Below are 20,092 nucleotides of genomic sequence, written 5' to 3' on the forward strand. Positions count from 1 at the left end.
TCTTGCTTTGCTATGTATCCACATTATTGGTGCAGCATAATGAGTCTTAGCTGATACATTTCTATATATTTTAAGTACACCCTTTTAAATCCAACTTGCAGATAGGTGATAGGTGATCATTATAGAGCTAATTATAGAGCTAAAACTATTTGTAATTTGGGCTCTGGCAAAATGTGATGGTATTTTTCACCATTTTCTGACACAGACTAATTGATTAATTGAAAAAATAATAATCAGTAGGTTCATCAATAATGAAAATAATTGTTATTTGAAATCCTAAATCATCATATGGCTTGAAAAGCACCTGAGACTTTGATCGGTCACAATAAGGTCAGTGGAGGGACTAGGGATCAACCCTGATCCATCAACTCTGAAAAGCAATTGACGACAACTGGCATCATATTCAACATTCAAACAACAGAATAAGACCTGGATGACTTATCAGGACCATGACTATAACAGCTGAGGATCCAGGGAAGAAAAGTTTTTCTAACTTGAACAAGGGTTGATAATGCTGTTTTGGTTTAAAAAGAAAAAAAAACAAAACTGCACTTAATGCCATCGGGCTTAGCAAATTTAGATATTTTTTTGAGTTTTTCCATAAATGCTCATGGGTCTGGAGAAAAATATCAAGCTTACGTCCCTGCCATGCACTGACTGCAGCTGTGTGGTTGGCTTCGTTGCTGGGAGAGAATAGTTGCTGGTGGATGGTTACAGTTTATTGTCATTACTTATCAGCTGGGCAGTTTTTCCTCCAGATAAAATAGTTTTGTTGGCTGCTGTGGCCCCAGTTAAAATGTTGCCCGCAGATGGATAAGATCAGTGTTGATTTATGTAAATGCATGAAAAACATGCATCTGTTTAGAAAGTGACTGTTGGAAAACACATAGCAACTTAAAAAATAAAAACAAGTTTACATCTGGAATCAATATCGGGCCATAAAGTAGATTAGACATTTGGACAGTGTGGCTGAAATTTATAACTTAAAGGTATACTACACAGGATTTGTTGCTTGGTGTTTGTAAACACACAGCATTCAAAGTTGGCCCCTCCTCCCCGGCTCAGAGAGAGAGAGCAGCAGTGGTTGAGCAAGCTAGAGAGTGAATGAAGAGAGAGAGTGGTGCTGGTGAGAACAAAGCAGTGAATCAGATAAATAAAAAGTTATTTTCTGATTGTTTCACAGCAGTCACGTTCTAGGGCACAAATAAACACACCCAAACCTCCACACAACTCCACACAACCTTGTGGGAACGTGCCACATTACTGGATTGTGAATGCAGAGCTTCATCCTGTCCACTCTGGCCTCTCTGCTGTGTGTGTGCGTAGCTCAGCCCTGCCTTCGGTCAAGCAGACACACAGACCTGCAGCTCTTTATGCATCAATGACACAGAGACAGAGAGCAGAGTGGAGCAGAGGAGAGAGACGGAGACAGCGATGTAACCTGGTTGCTATGGTACGGAGTCCCGACCTCACACCCTGTGCACTGTTATTGGCTGGGGGCTACACACCCACTGCCTAAACTTTGACACCCAGAAGCGTCTAGAACATAGCAAAATAATAAGAAAATAATAAAAAAACAGTCAGAGGGCAGGGTCTCTGCAGATAAATACACCGCCACACACTTCCAGTGGGTCATCAGTGATGATTGAGAGGGATTACTTTTGTATGAGTCTATACATTGTTTTTTAGGAAAATCTTGCATAGTGTACCTTTAACGTTTGCCTTTCCACAACATACACAGCCAACAGATTTCAACAGCAAAAAAGCATACAGTACACCTGTTTCCTAATATTTCTTGTATCAAGAACTGTGAAAGGACTCAGTTGCCTAAAAGCAGGTTTCACATTGTCCTAAAAGCAAACACTGTGACAGAAAAAGCCAACACCGCGACACAGACACGTTGCCAAAGCAGCAGCCAAATATTTGGCCTTTTTTACAAGTTGCACTTATCTCAGGGGGTCGGACGAGCTTTAACTGTTCAGCTGCTGCTTTCTGCTTTACCTTTCGCTTTTGAAGTGACCTCTGAGGCTCAATGACAGTTCCACAGTATATTACACTTAGATTAACTCAGATTTGGAGTCATGTTTTAAATGAAACACTGCCAAAGATCTTGAGGCAGACATTTAGAGTTTTGATTTCAGTGCTGCTGATATCTTATCTTTAACATGAGCAGCATAACAGATGCTAACATTTGTCCCTGATGTCTTGCATATGAACTACCCCAGAAAAGGTGGATATGGAGATAAAGTAGAAGAAAGTAACAATCCACAGCAGACAGTGAGGCTTCTCTTATACTGTTATAAATAGACACTAAAGTATTCTCCTGTTTATTCCAAACAAACCGATAACTGGCAAAAAACCTCAACCAAACACGTCAAGAATGAGCAGCAACCACCAGGTTGAAATACAGAAGACGATACAGCCCTATGATACCCTTCCTAAAACAACCACTAGATGCTATCTTCTAGAAAACGCTGACTGTATTGAAGTGACTGAGAAAACCCCCAGCGTCTCTCTCAGAATACAAGGCCAATAAAATGTTGAACGACAAGCTGGGATCTCAATAATGTTTCTTCTTCTAATGTGTGACTTTTTGCTGATTTGTATTTCAGGGAATGTTTGTCTGATTGACAACAAACTTCGCCTCTAACAGTCATCTGTAAAGGTGTTGCTTGCTCATTGAACCTTAGCTCCAACCAGGCGTTTTCACTGTTGACCAAATTTGGGTTTCCTGAACCCATCGACTTACTAAAATAGTTTGTTGGAGTCAAGCTTAAGAACATCCCAAAATACTACTGTACAAAGGAAAAAGCTTGAACTGGATAGAGGTGGTAAAAATAAGTGGACATTTCCAATGCTATCATTACTTTCAAGCTACATTTTTACACACTATATAATTACAAATAATACATAATTTTCAATGTTAAATGGGAGTTAAACAAATTTTGCATGTTAAATAAATGGAAAAGCATTAAAAGGTTGGTCTTAGAGATAAAAATAAAACCAACAAAATGAGAAAGACAAAGACAAAGAACAAAGATCCAACTGTCTCTGGTTTAAAGTTGATGTACTCAGTGCTAGGGTAAGGGTTAGCAATAGCTATGTAGTAGTGCTGAAATCATTCATTACTTAAGTTCACATGGAGATATTTCCAACCAGTCACCATGGTGACATCGGAGGTTAATATGGACACAGTGAACAGGGTCTTAGCTAGTGGAGATGGGGCAGTCTGTCCTATTGAAGCCCTACATCAAGATCATGTCTAATACTGCTGCCTAATTCAGCTTTTTTCTCATTTTCAAAATAAAATAGAAGAATAGTAAAATATTTCTATCCGTGCTTGTGGACATCTTCCTGCTTGCAGAGCATCTGCAAACTCAAACAGCAGAGGAAGAGTGTTTTCTATAAACCCTCAGAAGCAATCAGACATCACCATCTGCTGGCCAAAGCTCTTCACTTCTACACAGAGACACAAAAGCATGAGGGGAACCATCTGCATCTCCAGATGAACTACAGCACCACTTGGTGGTCAACAAAGGAAAATGTATATTCATACATTAAATGATCTTTTTTGGCGTCTTGTTCAGTGGCCATTTCGTTTTAAGACAACTATCCTTGGATTACCAACAGTGCAAGTGTCAGACATCCTTCACTGACACAGACCATTAGCTGGCCCCTATTCAAAAAGGCTCACAATACATGGGTTAATCAGCACTACAAGCACTAGGCAGCTGCATCTCTCACTTATCATCTCTTTTTTATGCTGCTTTTTATCTTGAGTAAAAACAGAAAAAATCTGGTGATCCATTTTCTAAGTCTGATCTAAATTGTTTTCTCTCGTGTTTGTGACTTTTATAAGTGTTTGTTGTAATACTCATTTCAGCCACAAGCGGCTGACATGCAGCACTACCTGATGTTCTAAATAGGACTAAAATCATTTGTTTTCTTACAGGTGAGTTTTAATTTCTCCATTTACTCAAGGTATATATATTGTGTGTTAGTAAATTATGTAAGATTACTGTCATGTCTTTCTTTTGTCACCTGGAAGAAAACATGAATGCTTTTAGTCCTATATAGAACATGTATAGTGGTGCACTTCAGCCTCTTGTGGCCAAAATCAGTATTACAACAACAAACACTTCGAAAAATAATCCTGACCAAAAAAAAAAAAAAAATCTCCACATCTACACCCATCAATCAGCAATAAGAGACAAAAGAAAATAAATGAATTACTTCTCCAACTACTCTAAACATATAGTGTAGAAAAGTACATGTTCAGAACACACAGTAAGGCTACACTTTGGAATGCCAAACATAGGGAGCACAGAAATGTTAATTTATTACAATACAATTTAATCCAGAACAATAACAACATAAACTGTGTCCAAAATGTCCAAAGAATGTAATCAATCAGTTTTTAGTCACAATCTCAACAAAAAAATTCACACAGACAGGATTTATTACAGGACTGTTGCACTGGATTGCATTATCTCATATGGTACAGGTGTTGCTGTTACTGCATCGACCCAGACTCCTTCACAAAAACACTTTCTTTCTGGTAAATGTGCAGAAAGAGTAACCAACCACTTTCATCCAGCATCTATTATTCTCTCTTTATATAAGTAACTGAGTTTGTTTAGGGGTGAATAAAACCCCCCGCTGTTCTCTCAATAGTAAGGACGGTCCCTCAGAGAGGCTGAATGAGCTTGAATGCTCCACATGGTGGATGATCCTCTGACAATTCATTACAGAAACACTGAGATGTGAAGAGGAACGGGATCCTTTTGGGATTTCAGCCAGCCGGATTAAAGAAAAGAAGCCGGTCGTCTTTTCAGAAAATTGAGAGCAATCTTGGTGCTTTTGACACGACTGTCAGCGGGGCGCTTTAATTTAGTGATCATTTTTAGACCTCAGCCTGATCTTCCCGCAGAGCCTCAGATACAGATGCTATGGTACATAATGATCCCTGCTAATACTGTAGATAAATTCAAAGGGCTGAAAATAGCTAATAGCAGCTTCACTGAGGTCGATTTACCAGCAAATGTCAGGCAACAGAATAACAATTCATGAAACGGAAGAGTGGTTTATTGATTCAGCTTGACAAACATGATAAACTGACTGCTGCTTGTCTTGACTGCAGTTCTGAAAATCAATTCCTCCACAGCGAGCAGCAAAAGGCAGCTGATGAGCCTCTAACATGCATGCATGTGTTGTTGGTGAATGATGAACTCATCTCTTCTCATTAAAGATCGTTTATTTTTCTGTCATCTCTGGAGCAAAGGACCTTCCTCATGTTACCATGACAATTTCTTAGCACAGAGAGACATAGTATAAGCCAAGGATATACGGGTCTATCATAAACAATAAGATGTCTCCCTCCTTTCAAAACTGAACCTGAAGAATGTTTTTCACTTAGCAGGAGCTACAAAAACAAAGGTAAGTCAAATAAGTAGTGTAAAAACAAACTTTTCAAACCTCTGCTACATTTTCTTCACATGCTAATGGGTTTTAATGGCATTGATTAGTTTAGTGACTCAGTGACTAACTACAAGGACACTGATTGTTGCTTCCAAAGCAGAATTTTAAAGGAATAGTTTGTGGGAAATACATGTACTCGCTTTCTTGCCAAGAGTTAAATAAGAACTTTGATACCACTCTGTCTCATGACTGATTGTGGTATTGATCTTCTCGTCTAACTCTCTGCAAGAAATTGAGCGTGCATATTACTTTTTAAATGACTTATGAAAAACCACATATTGGCTAGATATCACATTGAATATATAAAGTATATGTAATTTTAAAATGGATTAATAAGATGACATCAGGCCAGTTGCCCCCCTTTCTAACAGCTACATTCCACACAGGTTGATCTAAAGAAAGCCCAGTGATATGTTAAGGAAGTGTATAGTTTAAACATACTTACCTTCTGAAAACAAAGGTTGACCTGTTTTTTTTCCATTTGCAGAAACTGCTTTGTGTAGCAGAACTGTGGTGATGTTACCTCCAGTCCATAAACACAGTGAGCAAATACACTCATTGGTTTTTATTGTGCATTGTGGAAATTTTCAAGGGAGTTAAACTTCAAATGAACTGGAAAGACTTCGGCAATGGGGCACTTGAAGTCAAATAACTCACACATTACTTGCATTGGAGTTATTTGTAAGCCTAAATGGGAACTGATTTGAGACAAACCACAAATTGTGATAAAAAACTCAAATATCTCCAATTTAAATGATTTCTCTTCTAGACATGAGCAGCAGAGTTCAGAAAACGTGCGGCAAAATGTGAAAGTATACTGTTTGTGGCCACACTACACACACTTATACATGATGACTCACCAGTCTGTGTGCTGATCATCGATGACCAGCAGGATCTTGGGCTTGCGTATGACAGGTTTGGGTGGCTGACTGCTTCCTGCTTCAGCAGCTGTTGCTGCAGCAGCTGATTTAGCGTGTGCAGCGGCTGCAACGTTCTGGGCCATCTGGGCGCTCTTCACCACGCTGGAGAAGGAGCTGAGGAAGCTCCCCGCGCCTGAAGCCGAGCCTGAGGCCGAGCCTGAGGTCGAGCCCTGGGTCTGGCTCGGGATGCTGGGCGGCTGTCTCCTCTCTGTGGCCGGGGAGGCGGGAGAAGACGTGGATGAACCTGGAGGGGTCGGCCTCTGCAGATCCATCATGTAGCCATTGGGTAGGTTAGCCACAAAGCTGCTGTCTGACAGACGCCGGCGAAGGTAGTTCATGGTGACGGGCTGGTGGGTCGGTCAGGCCAGAGGAAATGAGGGGAAGAACACCTGTAATCCTACACAGGAGACAAAGGAGGGAAGAATCTGTTCAAGGTTTAGTTCTGCTGAACTGTTAATATCTTATTATTTGTGTCACCCCTGAAAAAATATTAAAGCTGCAGCACTCTTTTTTTTGGATATTAACATTCAAAAAATAACTATATATAATGTGAAAAGTGTCCCTTGTAGTGATGAACCCACAGAGAATTATCACCAAACTGTGCAATTCCCCTAAGCTCTGTTGTGGTTCAACGTGGTTAGTTGAGCTGGAGGAGACTAATCAATCAATCAATGCAGAAGTTGTGTTCATAAACAAGCTACTCTATATATATGTATTACTCAGGATCTGATTTTGTAGCAGTGTGTGTAGTATTTAGTTCAGATGGAAACTGTAAAATGAAATGTGACGCTCTTTCTGAGAATCACATGAATTAGCATACATCAGATGTGGAAAACTAAGCTCTGATGTGTCAGTGTAGCTTCAGAAGGCGCTAAACAAATGCTGAAATACCATTATTTAGAAAGTTTGCACTAAGGCAGGTTAATAGCAGCTATGAATCTGCCAGACCTGATTTGCATGAGATTAAGTTACCCAGACAGGGTGGGACAGTAACCGCTGGCAAATAATTTAGTGACACAGCAGTGATGATGCAAAGTTGGAGCAGTGATTCACAGCTCATTTCTTTGTAAAGCAGATAGAGCCCCCTAGGAGAAAAGACGCCATTATATAACACATGGAAGCCAGCGTGGCAGAGAAGAGACATTCAAACAGATTAGCTATCAAACTGCAATGAAGCAAGCGTACCAGCACAAGGGTGAGGAACCCCTTAAACCTGATTAAAACTAGGCTGCTCTCAAAGTAAATGGAGCTTGGATGAGATGAAAGCGCATTTCTTATTGAGGCGTTATGTCTCAGGCGGATGTGCCCGGTGTTTGCAGCAGTGTTTTGGTAGTTAAAGGGGGAGGAGGGTCTAACAAGCTTGCAGCAGAAGGAAAAGGATGTAGGGCAAATGTTTCATCTTGACAAGTTAATGTAGTCAGACGATCCCAATCAGGAAGTCTTCATGCAAAGTGAAAGTTGTAGCTTCTGCCTGAGCATCTGCAGGCAAGAAACTGAACTTGCCTGCAGATGCTCAGGACCTGTGGCTGGACATGAGCTCTGATGTCCATGGAGGGTGTATTATTTTTGTAGTAGTAGTAGTTTTTCCACAACTGTAGTCTCCTGAGGCTGGACCTCAAATCTGCATTGGGTGGCTATCACTCAAAGGTTTTTTCTTTCTTTTTAGTGATGTTTATTTAAAGATTTATTCAGTTTTTAAATGTTTTTCTGTTTGAATCGCAAAAATGTTAATGATGTTCTGCTTGTAATTTAGTTTAGAGTTAAATTCCTCATAATACTGGACTGGTTTTATTTCATTTATTTATTTTGTTGGCTAAGGCATCTGTTAGATATCACTATATGTGTCATGCTCAATTTTGATTTTTCAACCAATTTACTGTATTTCTAGTTATGTATCAAATGAGAGGCTAAGGTTTGTTATTGTCTACCAAACTCACGGAAAGACCAAAACCAAAAATGTTTATCCATCTCTTAATTTTGCTACCTTGTCTGTGAGACAAAAATCTTAAAAACAGTAGGAATTGATTTCTTGGCCACTTGAGAGCAGCAGAGCTAAACACACTACTTACATATCATCACCTTATAAAGTTGTTGTGGCTAACGTGTTGGCAAACAGTAGTCTATCTCCAGTACACATCCAGCCACCACAGCGCAACATTAGTATCATTGTGGAGTTGTGTTCCTGGCCACCTCCAGCACATAAGTCTAATTCTCACATTCTTTTTAGCTCTGTTTTGGTCTCCTCCAACTCCTCAGGGAAATATCTGTCTCTTTAATGGCTAATTGCTCCACTATGTTCACCAGCAAGTCGCTAACTAGAACACCTGCAACTGGAAACAGGGTGGATAAAGCGGGTGAGACCAAAGCAGTACAGTTACATGCCAAAACAATGAGCTGAAAGATGCTAAAATGCTGCGTTGAGCTGAGGGGAACTGCAGAGTCAGGTGATAATTATCTGTTGGTTTCTCACTAGGAACGACACCAGTCATTTGACCCACTGTAATATAAATATATTGATCAGTGCAGCTTTAAAAACAGGTTACAAATATATAGTTTCATTTTTTTTTCAAAAGGCTCAGCTGGGCACTGTAGTAACACTTAGTGAGTATTTACAGCAGCAGGACACTGTGCTGTATGTGGGACTGATTGATTAACTATAACGCCCATGTTTATTGTAATGAAGGAACATGTCACCCAGTCTTATGATGTGGCTAACTGATGTGTTTTAATAGTTTTTGGATATCAGTGGAGCTCTATGGCACAGAGAAACATCAGGCTTTGGCTACACAGACAATACTTGTTAGTAGGATCAGTTCAGTTAGTTTTGATCTTTACATTGTATTTTTTGAAAATAATAAAAATATAGAATATTGCCAGACATATTCTTTGTACTTGTGTTTGGAGATTCATTGCTTTGCCCAAGGGAATTTCAGCAAAGCAGATGCACGCTGTCACAAGTAATAACACCAAAACAGAATATGTAATATACCCTCCAGCAGCCAGGATGAACAACCAATACTATCACCGAGTGGGGCATCCCCAAGGGAATTATGCCTATGTGTCAACCCCAACAAAGCTCTTACAGAGAAAACTAGCAGGGCTTATGGCAAATGATAGAAATTTGCTAGAAAACAGACAGAATAAAGACGAACAACAAGCAGTGGCAATTACATTCACACGGCCACTGAATGCCAGCTCAGGCCTCTTTGTAACGACTTGATCCCCATTGGACAGATAAGGAGCTGTCTGCTGAAATGCTGGAAATCACTATCTTTACACCACTGGCACATTCCCCACTTTCTCAACACCCTATAAGCTGCTTTCTCTCCACGCCTAAGCACATCTGAAGCTATTAAATCCTTCAGGGCTTTGCCTCTTCTTTCTCCCCGCAGTATATCCACAGTGGGAGGAAACCACAGGAACCCCAGGCTCTGTTGCTGCTGACCTGGTGGCAAACATTAGTGATACGAATTTCAGTGAGAAGAAGAAAGAGAGACAGATAGATACAGCAATAGGACAAAAAGAACACCTCAGGTTATCCACATATTTATGATCTTTCTATGATCCTTGTGTGGCGGTTGTGTTGAGGTGAAAAGCAACAGAGAGGACAAAAATCTAATTTGATGCTTAATATTTCCAGACTTTGCTCCACCCAGACAGAAACCTATGATTGAAGGCTGATGAGTGGTACAGAAAGCAGTGTATAAAGGAAATATTAGATAAGTCCTTAAACTCTAACAGCAAACAGGACTTTTTGCTCAGCTGTAATCACATATAATGATGGGGAAGAGCAGGATAATGTAACACCAGTGTGTGTTTGTGTGTGTGTTTCTCATTCTATATTTAAAAATCTAATCGGCTCCTTCCTGCCTGACTCAAATCAACTTTTTTTTATGTTTCACTACTCATTTTTTGCATCCTGACTGTGAATCTGTTAAATCTATCACATTCTGAATGACTTTGCACATCAAGGCATGACAGAACTGTCGACTAATTAGTGGAGAACAAGCAGTACAGTGTAGCGTTCCTGATTTACACCCACCATTTCCATTTTATGCAATAATAACTAATAGCCTATGTGTTTGCAAATATTACAGCAAGCACGCTAAATGTTTTCCTAATGAGATAAATGATGTGAGGCATACTTGAGGGTTACTTCTGACTGTAATTTGAAAGAAGTGTTCCTAAATAATGTTTTCAAGTATGAGCCTCTCATAAATGTGTATAAAAATGTTAAACCGTGTGTATTACTTTTAGGAAGACTGTGAAATTTAGTGAGGGATCTGAAAGTGACAGGGAAGCCACTGCTTTTAGTATCCTTACTTGGAACTGCATTATATGTAGTTCATGCTAAAACACACATTTAAGCACTGACATTGACATTAGTAGTTTTGAGTGAAATGTCTTGATTTTATTTTAGATTTATGTTCCCCTCATGATAATTTCAAGCACCTTTTGAGCACCAACATCAGGTCACATTTTTAATTGGTCCAAAACTTTGGCCATGTGACAGTTATGGCCAAATATCTGATAAACTAATTACATTCCTAACAGCTGCTAACACATTATGATGATGGTGACTGGTGACTGTGCTGAACAATATACCTGCCAAACATCAACACGTTAACATTGCCATTGTGAGCGTGTTAGCATGCTGATGTTAGCATTAACTTCAAAGCCAAAGTACAGCCTCACAGAGCCACTAACATGGCTGCAGACTAACACAAAACTGGCAAAAATTAATTGGTTTCAACCACCGACTGTATATCATAGACTGTGTATAAATATGGACAACGCGTCTCCACTTCCTACCGCTATGGAATAGTGAAGCCAAAGTATCTCCTTTCTGGGAGCTGCCATCTTGCTTGTGTGACGTCATTTGGAGTCAGAGTCTGCGCAGTAGAGTCGGGCGGCGGGATAACAGTCATGGATGTGTGATAACGTTCCGCGGCGTGACGGAGGTTTGAGAGCGGTTGTCACAGCTGTCAATCATGACATCAGACCCCCATTCTATATCGTCAAATAACTAATTAACCTAACTAACTAAACATCAGCATGATAAGAACTACCTGAGATGACAGAAACCATCTTTGGGAAAAATTTATTTGACGTGTACTTTTTAGTTTGGCTCATGTCCCATCCACTAACATGGAGGGGGCGGGACTCATGACCTATACTGCAGCCAGCCACTAGGGGGCGATAAAGATGATTTGGCTTTACTTTTGAGGAGCTGTCATGTCGTTCATCTTTATATACAGTCTATGGTTCAGTTTATCAAATGTAAAAATTGCAGGTTTTCTATTAAAGTAAATCGAATACCTTTGGGTATTGGACTGTTGGTCGGACAAACAAGCAATTTAAAAATCGATGAAATTGTGATTGTGGCATTTTTCAATAATTTCTGACATTTTATAGTCCAAATTATTTATTGATTAGTCAAGAAAATACAGTACTCCCTTCCCAAGCACAACCCTCCTCACAGCACCCCAAGACACACATACAGACAGTCATTGTTCAACACTGGTAAACAGTAACAAGCTTAAAAGGATCAGTGTGTGTCTCCCTGCTGCGCAACGTGTCACCACGAAGAGTCTGACATGGCTTTTATTATTCATGGCAGTCTGAGCTGAAGGGCTGGGGGCTGGAACCAGTTAGAGCGGAGGGTCGCTGGACTCAAGTCAAAGTGAGGAAAATTAAATTGAAGAGAGGTGGGAGAGCGGAGATGAAACGCTGGGATGGGAGGTGGCGTTTAACCTGCCCCAAGGCATTTTGGGAGATTATAAATAAACGTGTAGGACTCGCTGCCAGATGGATGTTCAAGAGCTCATGACAATTGCTGTCCCGGAGTTTTACTGTAAAAATTCCTTGGGAACAAAACTGTTGTCATGGTTACCATAGACTGTATTTTTAATCTCTGATGTTAGTCAGTTAGTATATAGTAGAACAAATAACTCCCGCACATTGTCTTCTTCACTTGCAAATTGAACAAAATTTCAGTACACAGACCTTCATCAGGTCATTTTCAGTCATTTTCGGTCAGTCTCTCCATCTGGCTGTCCAATATATCTCAACAGCTACTGACTGGCATTGGGTATGAATATTCATGGTCCCCAGAGGATGATTTCTATGGATTTTGGTAACACCCTGTCCTTTCCTCTAGCACCACCATTAGGCCAAACTTTTTGGTCCATGTGAAGGTATCTGAAAAGCCAACATTTCTACAGAAAGCAGAAAATAGCTAAATATAATAAGCAGGCTGGCATTAAATTTACTGAGCCCCTTTCTGCTCCTCAGATCCTTTTGAATTAGGTTTTTCCTTGACCTCTTCTGTAATTCCTGTCTGGCTCCAGGTTCTAAGAATAACAAAATCATGAGTACATTTTTGTTTCTGTCCAATGCTTCCGCCTTCCTTCCTTTTCCTTCCTTTTAGATTATTACTCATGTTTCAGTTAAAAGCAGTTCGCTGGGGTTACTATCAGCTTCCTCCTATTTTTCCTCTTGCCTTTTTTAACTTCCGTATAACACACAGTATTTGATTCCATCTGCCTTGTTCATTGTACTTTGCACATGAAAGGATTCAGATTCTAACGATAAAATGATCCAATGACATCAGATGACGTATTTCTGCAGTCACTTAGCAACCTGCTCCTTATTTTACTTATGGTCCTACATGCAGAGCAGAAGCTCAACTAAGTAACACATGGCTCTTACTCTTTAGAGAACAGTGATGGCAATATTATGACTCATCATTGTGTGTCTAGCACTCTGCCACCTTCCCAATGTTGCTACTACGAGTGCACTAAGAGGCTAAATATTCCATGAAAAAAGCCTCTGGGGAGTTTTCTTCCAAGAAACTGTCATCATACTCCAGTCTTGAATAAATGAAGGAGTGACTAGAATAATCTGGCATCTAAAATGTTGTAATTAAAGCTAACAATAAAAAATTGTTAGATAATGAGTATGTGAGAGTGTGTCGGTAACATGAATTATTGAATTATGTGACCTTCATAAGAGTCACATAGTATTTGAAGTCATTTCTGAAAATTCTCTGTAAAATAGCATATTTGTAATATTCAATGCTGACATTCAATACATTTTATACTGTCCACATTGACCTACACAGTGTGCAGAACCTCAATAAACTTCAATTCAGCTTCACCAACATTACAAGCAACTACATTTCATTTTGTGCCAATATTTAACATCTTTAAATCTGACCAATTTCATAGAAAACATAGTAATATTCAATGTTTCCTCCAAAATTAAATCCTTAATACTATTTGGAGCATCATGATACACTAAAACTCCTCACTGAATTCCACGTCCTGCATGTTGTGACATCTGCAACCGGGCGTCTACAGCCAAGATGGTGTTGAGTTGTTGTGGGAGGTTGTGTGGATGCCTGCTGCTTATTTTAATCAGCCATAACAAAACTTGTAAAATACCAACTTGTGAAGACACTATTAGACTTAGACTGTTTCAGTGTGTGAAAATGGAAGCTTGTTGTGAAATGCTTTCAGTGCACAGTGTTTAGTACAGACTTCACTAGCAGGACAAGTGTAACCAGACGAGTGCGGCACGACCTGATAATAACGGGGACACACATTATGATTACAGTACTTCACCACACAGATCAACCTACAGTTTAAAAAAACAAGGAGGCTTTAAGCCTAATCTGAAAATCTTGATGCTTTTCTACACTTGCAGAAAAAACCCAGGAGGAATGAGAAAGTCATCCTTGAACTGTGAACCTACAGACGACTGCAGAGACAGAATGCACTCAGCGACACTGAGTGTCTGCAGCAACAGTGACGAGCTGGTGAGGCGAGGAGTCACAGCCGAGTCACCATGCAGTGACCTCACCCCACTTCTCACTGCAGACGCCACATTAGTATCCACACAAACAAAAACAGACAAAGAGGCGGTGAGGTAGGAGGAAGGATCCAACTTCATATCTGTCTCTCTGCCCCTGCATACTGGACCACTGCAGAGGTTAGACAGGTTCTCTCAAAACTATCTCAAGAAGCTTTCAGGTTAAAAATGATAACTTCTTTCAGCTCACAAAAGAGCCAGAGGTTTTTTCATTACGGCCTTTTTTCATTGTATTAGTCAAACATCAGTTCATTATCAATTTATTGTACTGAAGCTCAGAAGACTAGACAATAGGCAAGAGAGAAGGAAGCACATGTTTTACCATTTTCATGCAATAATGTATGAGTTTTAAGGATGCAGAATAATAAAATGTTGGCTTTCAGCAATGCAAAACAAAACTATAGCCTGACTTACGACATTACAGTATCCATCCAATCATTTTTCATTCATTCATCCATTCATTTTTGAGTTATGAATAACAGGCTGCTGATGAATCATTTCCATATAACCAACATCAGCTGCATATTGATCCAAAGCTCCATTCAAAAAAAAACCCAGCCCCCTCATTACTACAGCTTGTTTCTACATCATATCCCCACCACTAACAAACTGGATACTTTTCTCCATGAAGTCTGGTCCACTGTAGCTACTTCTTGGGACGAAAAGGTCAGTGTTCTTTTATCAATTCATCATTTCACCAGAGAAAAAGGGGGGTCATTAGTGGCTGCAGCCAGCCTTTCATGCTGAGGAGCATCTGTTGGGAGACAAAGTAGATAACTGGTTATGGAGGGAACATTTGTGTCAGCCTCCTGATTGCCTGATTAATATTTCATGGTGTTTATTTGACAGCATGGCGTCATTATCGTCAATATTCAAAGCTGAACTGTGTCCACTGTATGCCTAGAGGTATAGACGCTTTTGAGCCAAAAATTAAATACAATAAATATGAAGTTATCAATCTGTACGTTTAAACTTAAAGCCCCTGAAAACTATTTAATGTTTTTAATATTACATATTAATGACTAAATAAGCAACAATCAAAAGTTAAGGATTAAGAGTTATTAATTACATTTTGATTAAATGTAGCTCTGACTGGTGCGTGGAAATTTATGACATCACCTTTGTCATACTGAGCCCACCTACTTCAAACCAGTGAGAAGAGCTCAGACAAAACAGCACAAAAAGATTCAAATTTAATAATAAAAACTGTTGTAAATTTGGCATTAAATTGTATATTCATGTAGGACTCCATTGCTCGTAGTAAGATGATGATTAATATAATATATTTACAGAGCCTTTAATTGACAAATTAAAAGGAATGCTAATGCTACTCTGTATCTGCTGGTAGTGTAAATCAGCAACAGTTTGCTAACACATTTTCGCCACATAAACTTTCTAAGTTGACATGTCAGTGTTGTGTTCACGGCTCGTTTCCGCTGCCCACAAGTGGCGAAAAACAACTGTTATTGCAGGTTTGAATTAAAACAACTGTAGTGACCATTTATTTATATATACCATGATATGGATATAGCTTTTTCAATATTGATAAGGTAATAATTTAAAGTAGGGTCCGGGGACCCCCAGGGGTCCTTCAGGGTGTTCCAGGGGGTCCCCAGCAAAAAGGGGAATAATTTATATTCACTATAATTCCATACATAAGTAACACAGTGACAGAATATATGACCATGTTGGTCATGGGTTTCATGCACTTCCTGTAATAAAACATCTAAAAGCAAAAATCTTATCAGATGGGGGTCTCTGGTCTAATTTGTGTCAGTTTTAGGGGTACTTGATGAGAAAAAGTTTGAGAACCACTGGTTTAATATATTTAATATAGGTTGTTGAATTTGGGAACAGTTTGTAAATAAGGGTTAAATATAAATATGTCCATCACCTTGAGGCAAACAAGCATTTAAAACGCGGCTCAAATAAAAATATTAGCCTAATTTACCAAGATTTTTCCACTTGCTGCTTGTCGTATGCCTCAAACTGCGACCAAATTGACTTGATGATCCAGCATCTGCCCCGGTCACAATCATGTAATGGATACCCCCTCCTCCCTCCTCCCTCCACCCTCCCTCTCATGCAACGCACCGCGGAGGAGTGACTGGACTGTCGGCTGCAGAGACATGGCTGAGGGAATCCCTGCAGAAACCTGCTGTACATCACCCAGCTGCACAGCCACAGCAGTCTGACACAGCAAAACATCACCTTTACAGGTCAAACAGCATCTAATCCGGAGGGTAATGATTAAGAAAAATGAAAAGAGGAGCTTCATTGTGTGAAGCAGCTGATTTCTCCTGAACCAGTAAGAAAACACACACACACACGCCAACAAATGCTGGAAACAGAAGGTGGGGATGATGCTGGAAATAAACGCGTAAATATGCACAGTTTACCTGAGCGGTCAGTGATGAGCAAGTGTCGGATGATGACCCTTCTTCTTCTTCTTCTTCTTCTTCTTCTTCTTGTGATGATGCTGCTGCTTCTTCTTCTGCGTTCAGGTCCACGGTCCTCCTCAGCCTCCCAGTCAAGCCCCCCACCCTCTCTCTCTCTCTTTCTCTCCTCTCCCCGCTCTGTTTTTCCACAATGCATGCCGGGAACGTGAGGGGTGTTGTGCATTCATTACCGCAGTAGGTCCATGAAGCTGATTGGCCGACAGCAAAAATTGGAAGAGCGTCTCTCAGTAAAGCAAAAGGGAATCAAATATGAAACAGAGAAAAATAAATAAATAAATCATGATAATCTAATAGGCCTATTCTAATAATTTAATATTGCTTATAAAACAATATTTTCCTGTTTTATTTACACCATCAAATTTAACTGAAAAATTATCTTACAGGTATTTTTCTTATTAAAATAAATATGAATCAGCTAATTGATATTGCCTACATAATCCTCTCTCTCACACACACACATTACATGTTGATATATGATCCATCTAAACATAATCTGAATGTCCTCTTTAAAACTGCACTAATCAATATTTTTTATATCAACGATGGCTAAAATGAGTATGTGTAATGTGAAAGGGGTCATTTGTAGTGATGAATCCACCCTCAGCCACAGAGTTTTAGCATCTTTTAGCTCATTGTTTTGGTTTTACGAGCTTTACCGTTTTTATTCTTTCTCACCTCAGTAGGCAGCCGTTTTAAGGGAAAAGCTCTGACTCACTTGTCAAGCACAGCTGATAAAATTGACAACTAGCAGGTGAACACAGTGGAGCATGGAGCTGCTAAAGAGACAGATGTTTGTCTCAGGGGTAACTGAAGACCAAACCAGAGCTAAATTATTGGTCAGATGGCCAGAAACATGATTCAAAAATAATACTAGTGCTAAGAGTTCACCTTCTGCAGAACTTTAAGCATTGAAAAACAATTACATGTAGCTTTCTGGATCAGATTTTGGGACTTTGATGCAGGTATTAAAATTGCATATATGATTCTACATGATGTTGTTCTGCTTTCTGATATTTAGCAAAAATCTAAATTAGCTGAAAAAGCTGTAATAAACCCAGTGTATGCCACCTGCCCAGCATCATACAGCAGCCAGACAACGTTAGCAACTAGCTGGTGAACATATTTGAGCATTTAGCAGCTAAATCCAGATAATTCCCTCAGAAATTGGTGGAGACCAAAACAGAGCTTAAAAAAAAAGGAGAGTGAATAATGGACTTAAATTAATGAAGTGGCTGGGAACACGACTCCAGATGAATGCAAATGTTGCTTCGTATCTGCTAGATGTGTAATATGTGCTGACATTGTTTTAACAGATTGTTCAGCTGCCCCCAAGTGGCCAAAAAAAAATTGCTGCTTCAAAGGTGACCTCTTGGTTTTTGCTTTCCAACATGACTAATTACCGCCTCTTTGACTGAAGAATTAATGGAAAAAACATACAATGAAGTTAAATGATTGAGATAACTGTCATGCTGGTATCAGCAGAGGTAAATATTTGATGACGGCACTCAGGCGCAGAAGGAGAACACGTCGACCCACAGCTGTCACTGATGTAACAGAGTGTAAGAACAACATCATTAATCTCTTTTAACCCACAGAGTGCTGCCATGAAGCCACTGAACAGTGCTGCTACACATGTTTGTTGAGGGTTGGCTGTCCTGAAAATGTCTACATGTTAACATGCAGAGTCTAATTATGACGCTGCAGTCTCCACTCAACACATTAGACAATATGATCATAAGCACAAAGCTGGATTTAGAAAACTTTAAATTAATTCATAGATAACTGAATGAATGAATGTACAAATTCTTGGATTGTGTTGAAGCTAATTACACTTTAATGAGACGCTGTGGTCCAGTTTCCAGTCCTCTGGAAGCAAACAGCACATTCACAAATGCTGCGATAGCAATTAATTAATTCCACTATTTTATGTTGCACTGGCATGTCATCCTTCGTCAGCATGAAGTTGGACGTTATGGACAAATATGTGAGTCCAAATCAGCTTCTGTAGGTACGTTTTCGTCGCTACATTAATGCATTTATTGCCCCTGCTCGCTCTTGGAGCAATGAAACAGCTGTTGCAGAGACAGAAACAGAGACACAGCCTGTACCCCAAATATGTAGCTGCAAATGTCATCCAGTCTTAGCAAGACACATCTGGATACAGCAGCTGTGCAAAGATAAATCAAGTTTCAAATCAAGTAAAAGTATTTTAGTAAAAGGCACAACAGTAGCGAGTGAAATGACATCAGTAGTAAAAAGGCACAAATATAGTAAAAAGGCACAAATAACAACAATGAATGGCAATGATAAAATACAGGGTAAATATGTGTACAAATGTAAAACAAAACCGAATAAAACTAAGAGCAAGCAAAGGTCATTGAAAACATGTATATTTTGAGTTTTGTCTTAAAAGTATCAATGGAGGGGGAACACCTGATCGAAAGCAGAAGACTATTCCAAAGCTTTGGAGCTGCAGCTGCAAAGGCACAATCTCCCTTACCCACTAGCCTCGATCGTGGAACAGTTAAAAGCACTTGTTCTGGTCTAAGTGGCCTAGAGTTGGAGTAGAGGCAGAGAAGTTCTGAAATAGAAACAAATATGAGAGTACAGGCTCAGAGGATTGTCTCTGTCTCACAGCAGTTTTATTATAAGTGCAAGTTTTTCCAAATTACAGTAATTACAGTAAGACAGCATTTCCCATTGTCCCATTGTGCCTGTTGCAGAAAATATATATAAATATATATTTGTTTATATAGCACATTTTATTGCAGAAAACTTATTGTGCTTTACATTAACATGCACATAGTGGCACGTAATACATAGATGTCACTACACTCTTTTATTAGAAGGTTTTTTACAATTAAATTTGGATATATACACACGTTTGTTTGCATGTGTGTATCAGTATGTGTATCTAAATATATAAATGTATATACTGTATGGGTATTGGTAGTTATTTTTGCTTATGAATATCGATAAGGGATGGAACAAATAAAGACTTTTTTTCTAGAAATGCTTTTGCTCTATTTGCTCCGGTCGAGCAACGCCCTCCTTCAGTTCTGTGCCCCAAAGCAATCCAGCTGATTCTGTGGCTCAATGTAAAATTCCGTGTACAAACTGAGGTTAAGATATTGTATGTCAAGCACCTTTAAAGACCTATTCATGTAGGCACTGGCAGTCTTAAAGAGAAAGAAAATAAAACACAGTTGTTACTATACACCTTTAATAATTAACTGGTCAACAGGTGTGTTGTTGAACTGCAGGGCTGGAAAGAGATTCGCTGACTGCAGCTGTTATTTAAATCACCACAAACATTTCAGAAACTCAACAAAAACTTCTCCTGCCTTTAGCCCAATAAAGATC

At 39.4% G+C, this 20,092-nt stretch overlaps 1 protein-coding gene across 3 annotated transcripts in view; it reads right to left on the reverse strand.

Moving 5' to 3' along the window:
* The window catches only part of LOC137176169 (synapsin-3-like), a 120,396-nt gene extending 103,555 nt beyond the window's left edge, over positions 1-16,841 (reverse strand). Inside the window, exons 1-3 of one of the 3 annotated variants that reach the window (XM_067582274.1) lie at positions 16,670-16,841; positions 16,365-16,501; positions 6,339-6,795 (exon numbers count right to left, since the gene is read on the reverse strand). In XM_067582274.1, coding sequence (XP_067438375.1) covers positions 6,339-6,736 — 398 coding nt within the window. In that variant the 5' untranslated portion in view covers positions 6,737-6,795; positions 16,365-16,501; positions 16,670-16,841. Of the gene's footprint in view, positions 1-6,338; positions 6,796-9,569; positions 9,839-16,364; positions 16,502-16,669 lie in introns of those variants that run through there. The other 2 variants (XM_067582271.1, XM_067582272.1) reach the window with 2 other exon arrangements.
* Positions 16,842-20,092: the final 3,251 nt, after the last annotated feature.

Source organism: Thunnus thynnus, chromosome 23, assembly GCF_963924715.1.
Source record: "Thunnus thynnus chromosome 23, fThuThy2.1, whole genome shotgun sequence".
Lineage (NCBI taxonomy): Eukaryota > Metazoa > Chordata > Actinopteri > Scombriformes > Scombridae > Thunnus > Thunnus thynnus.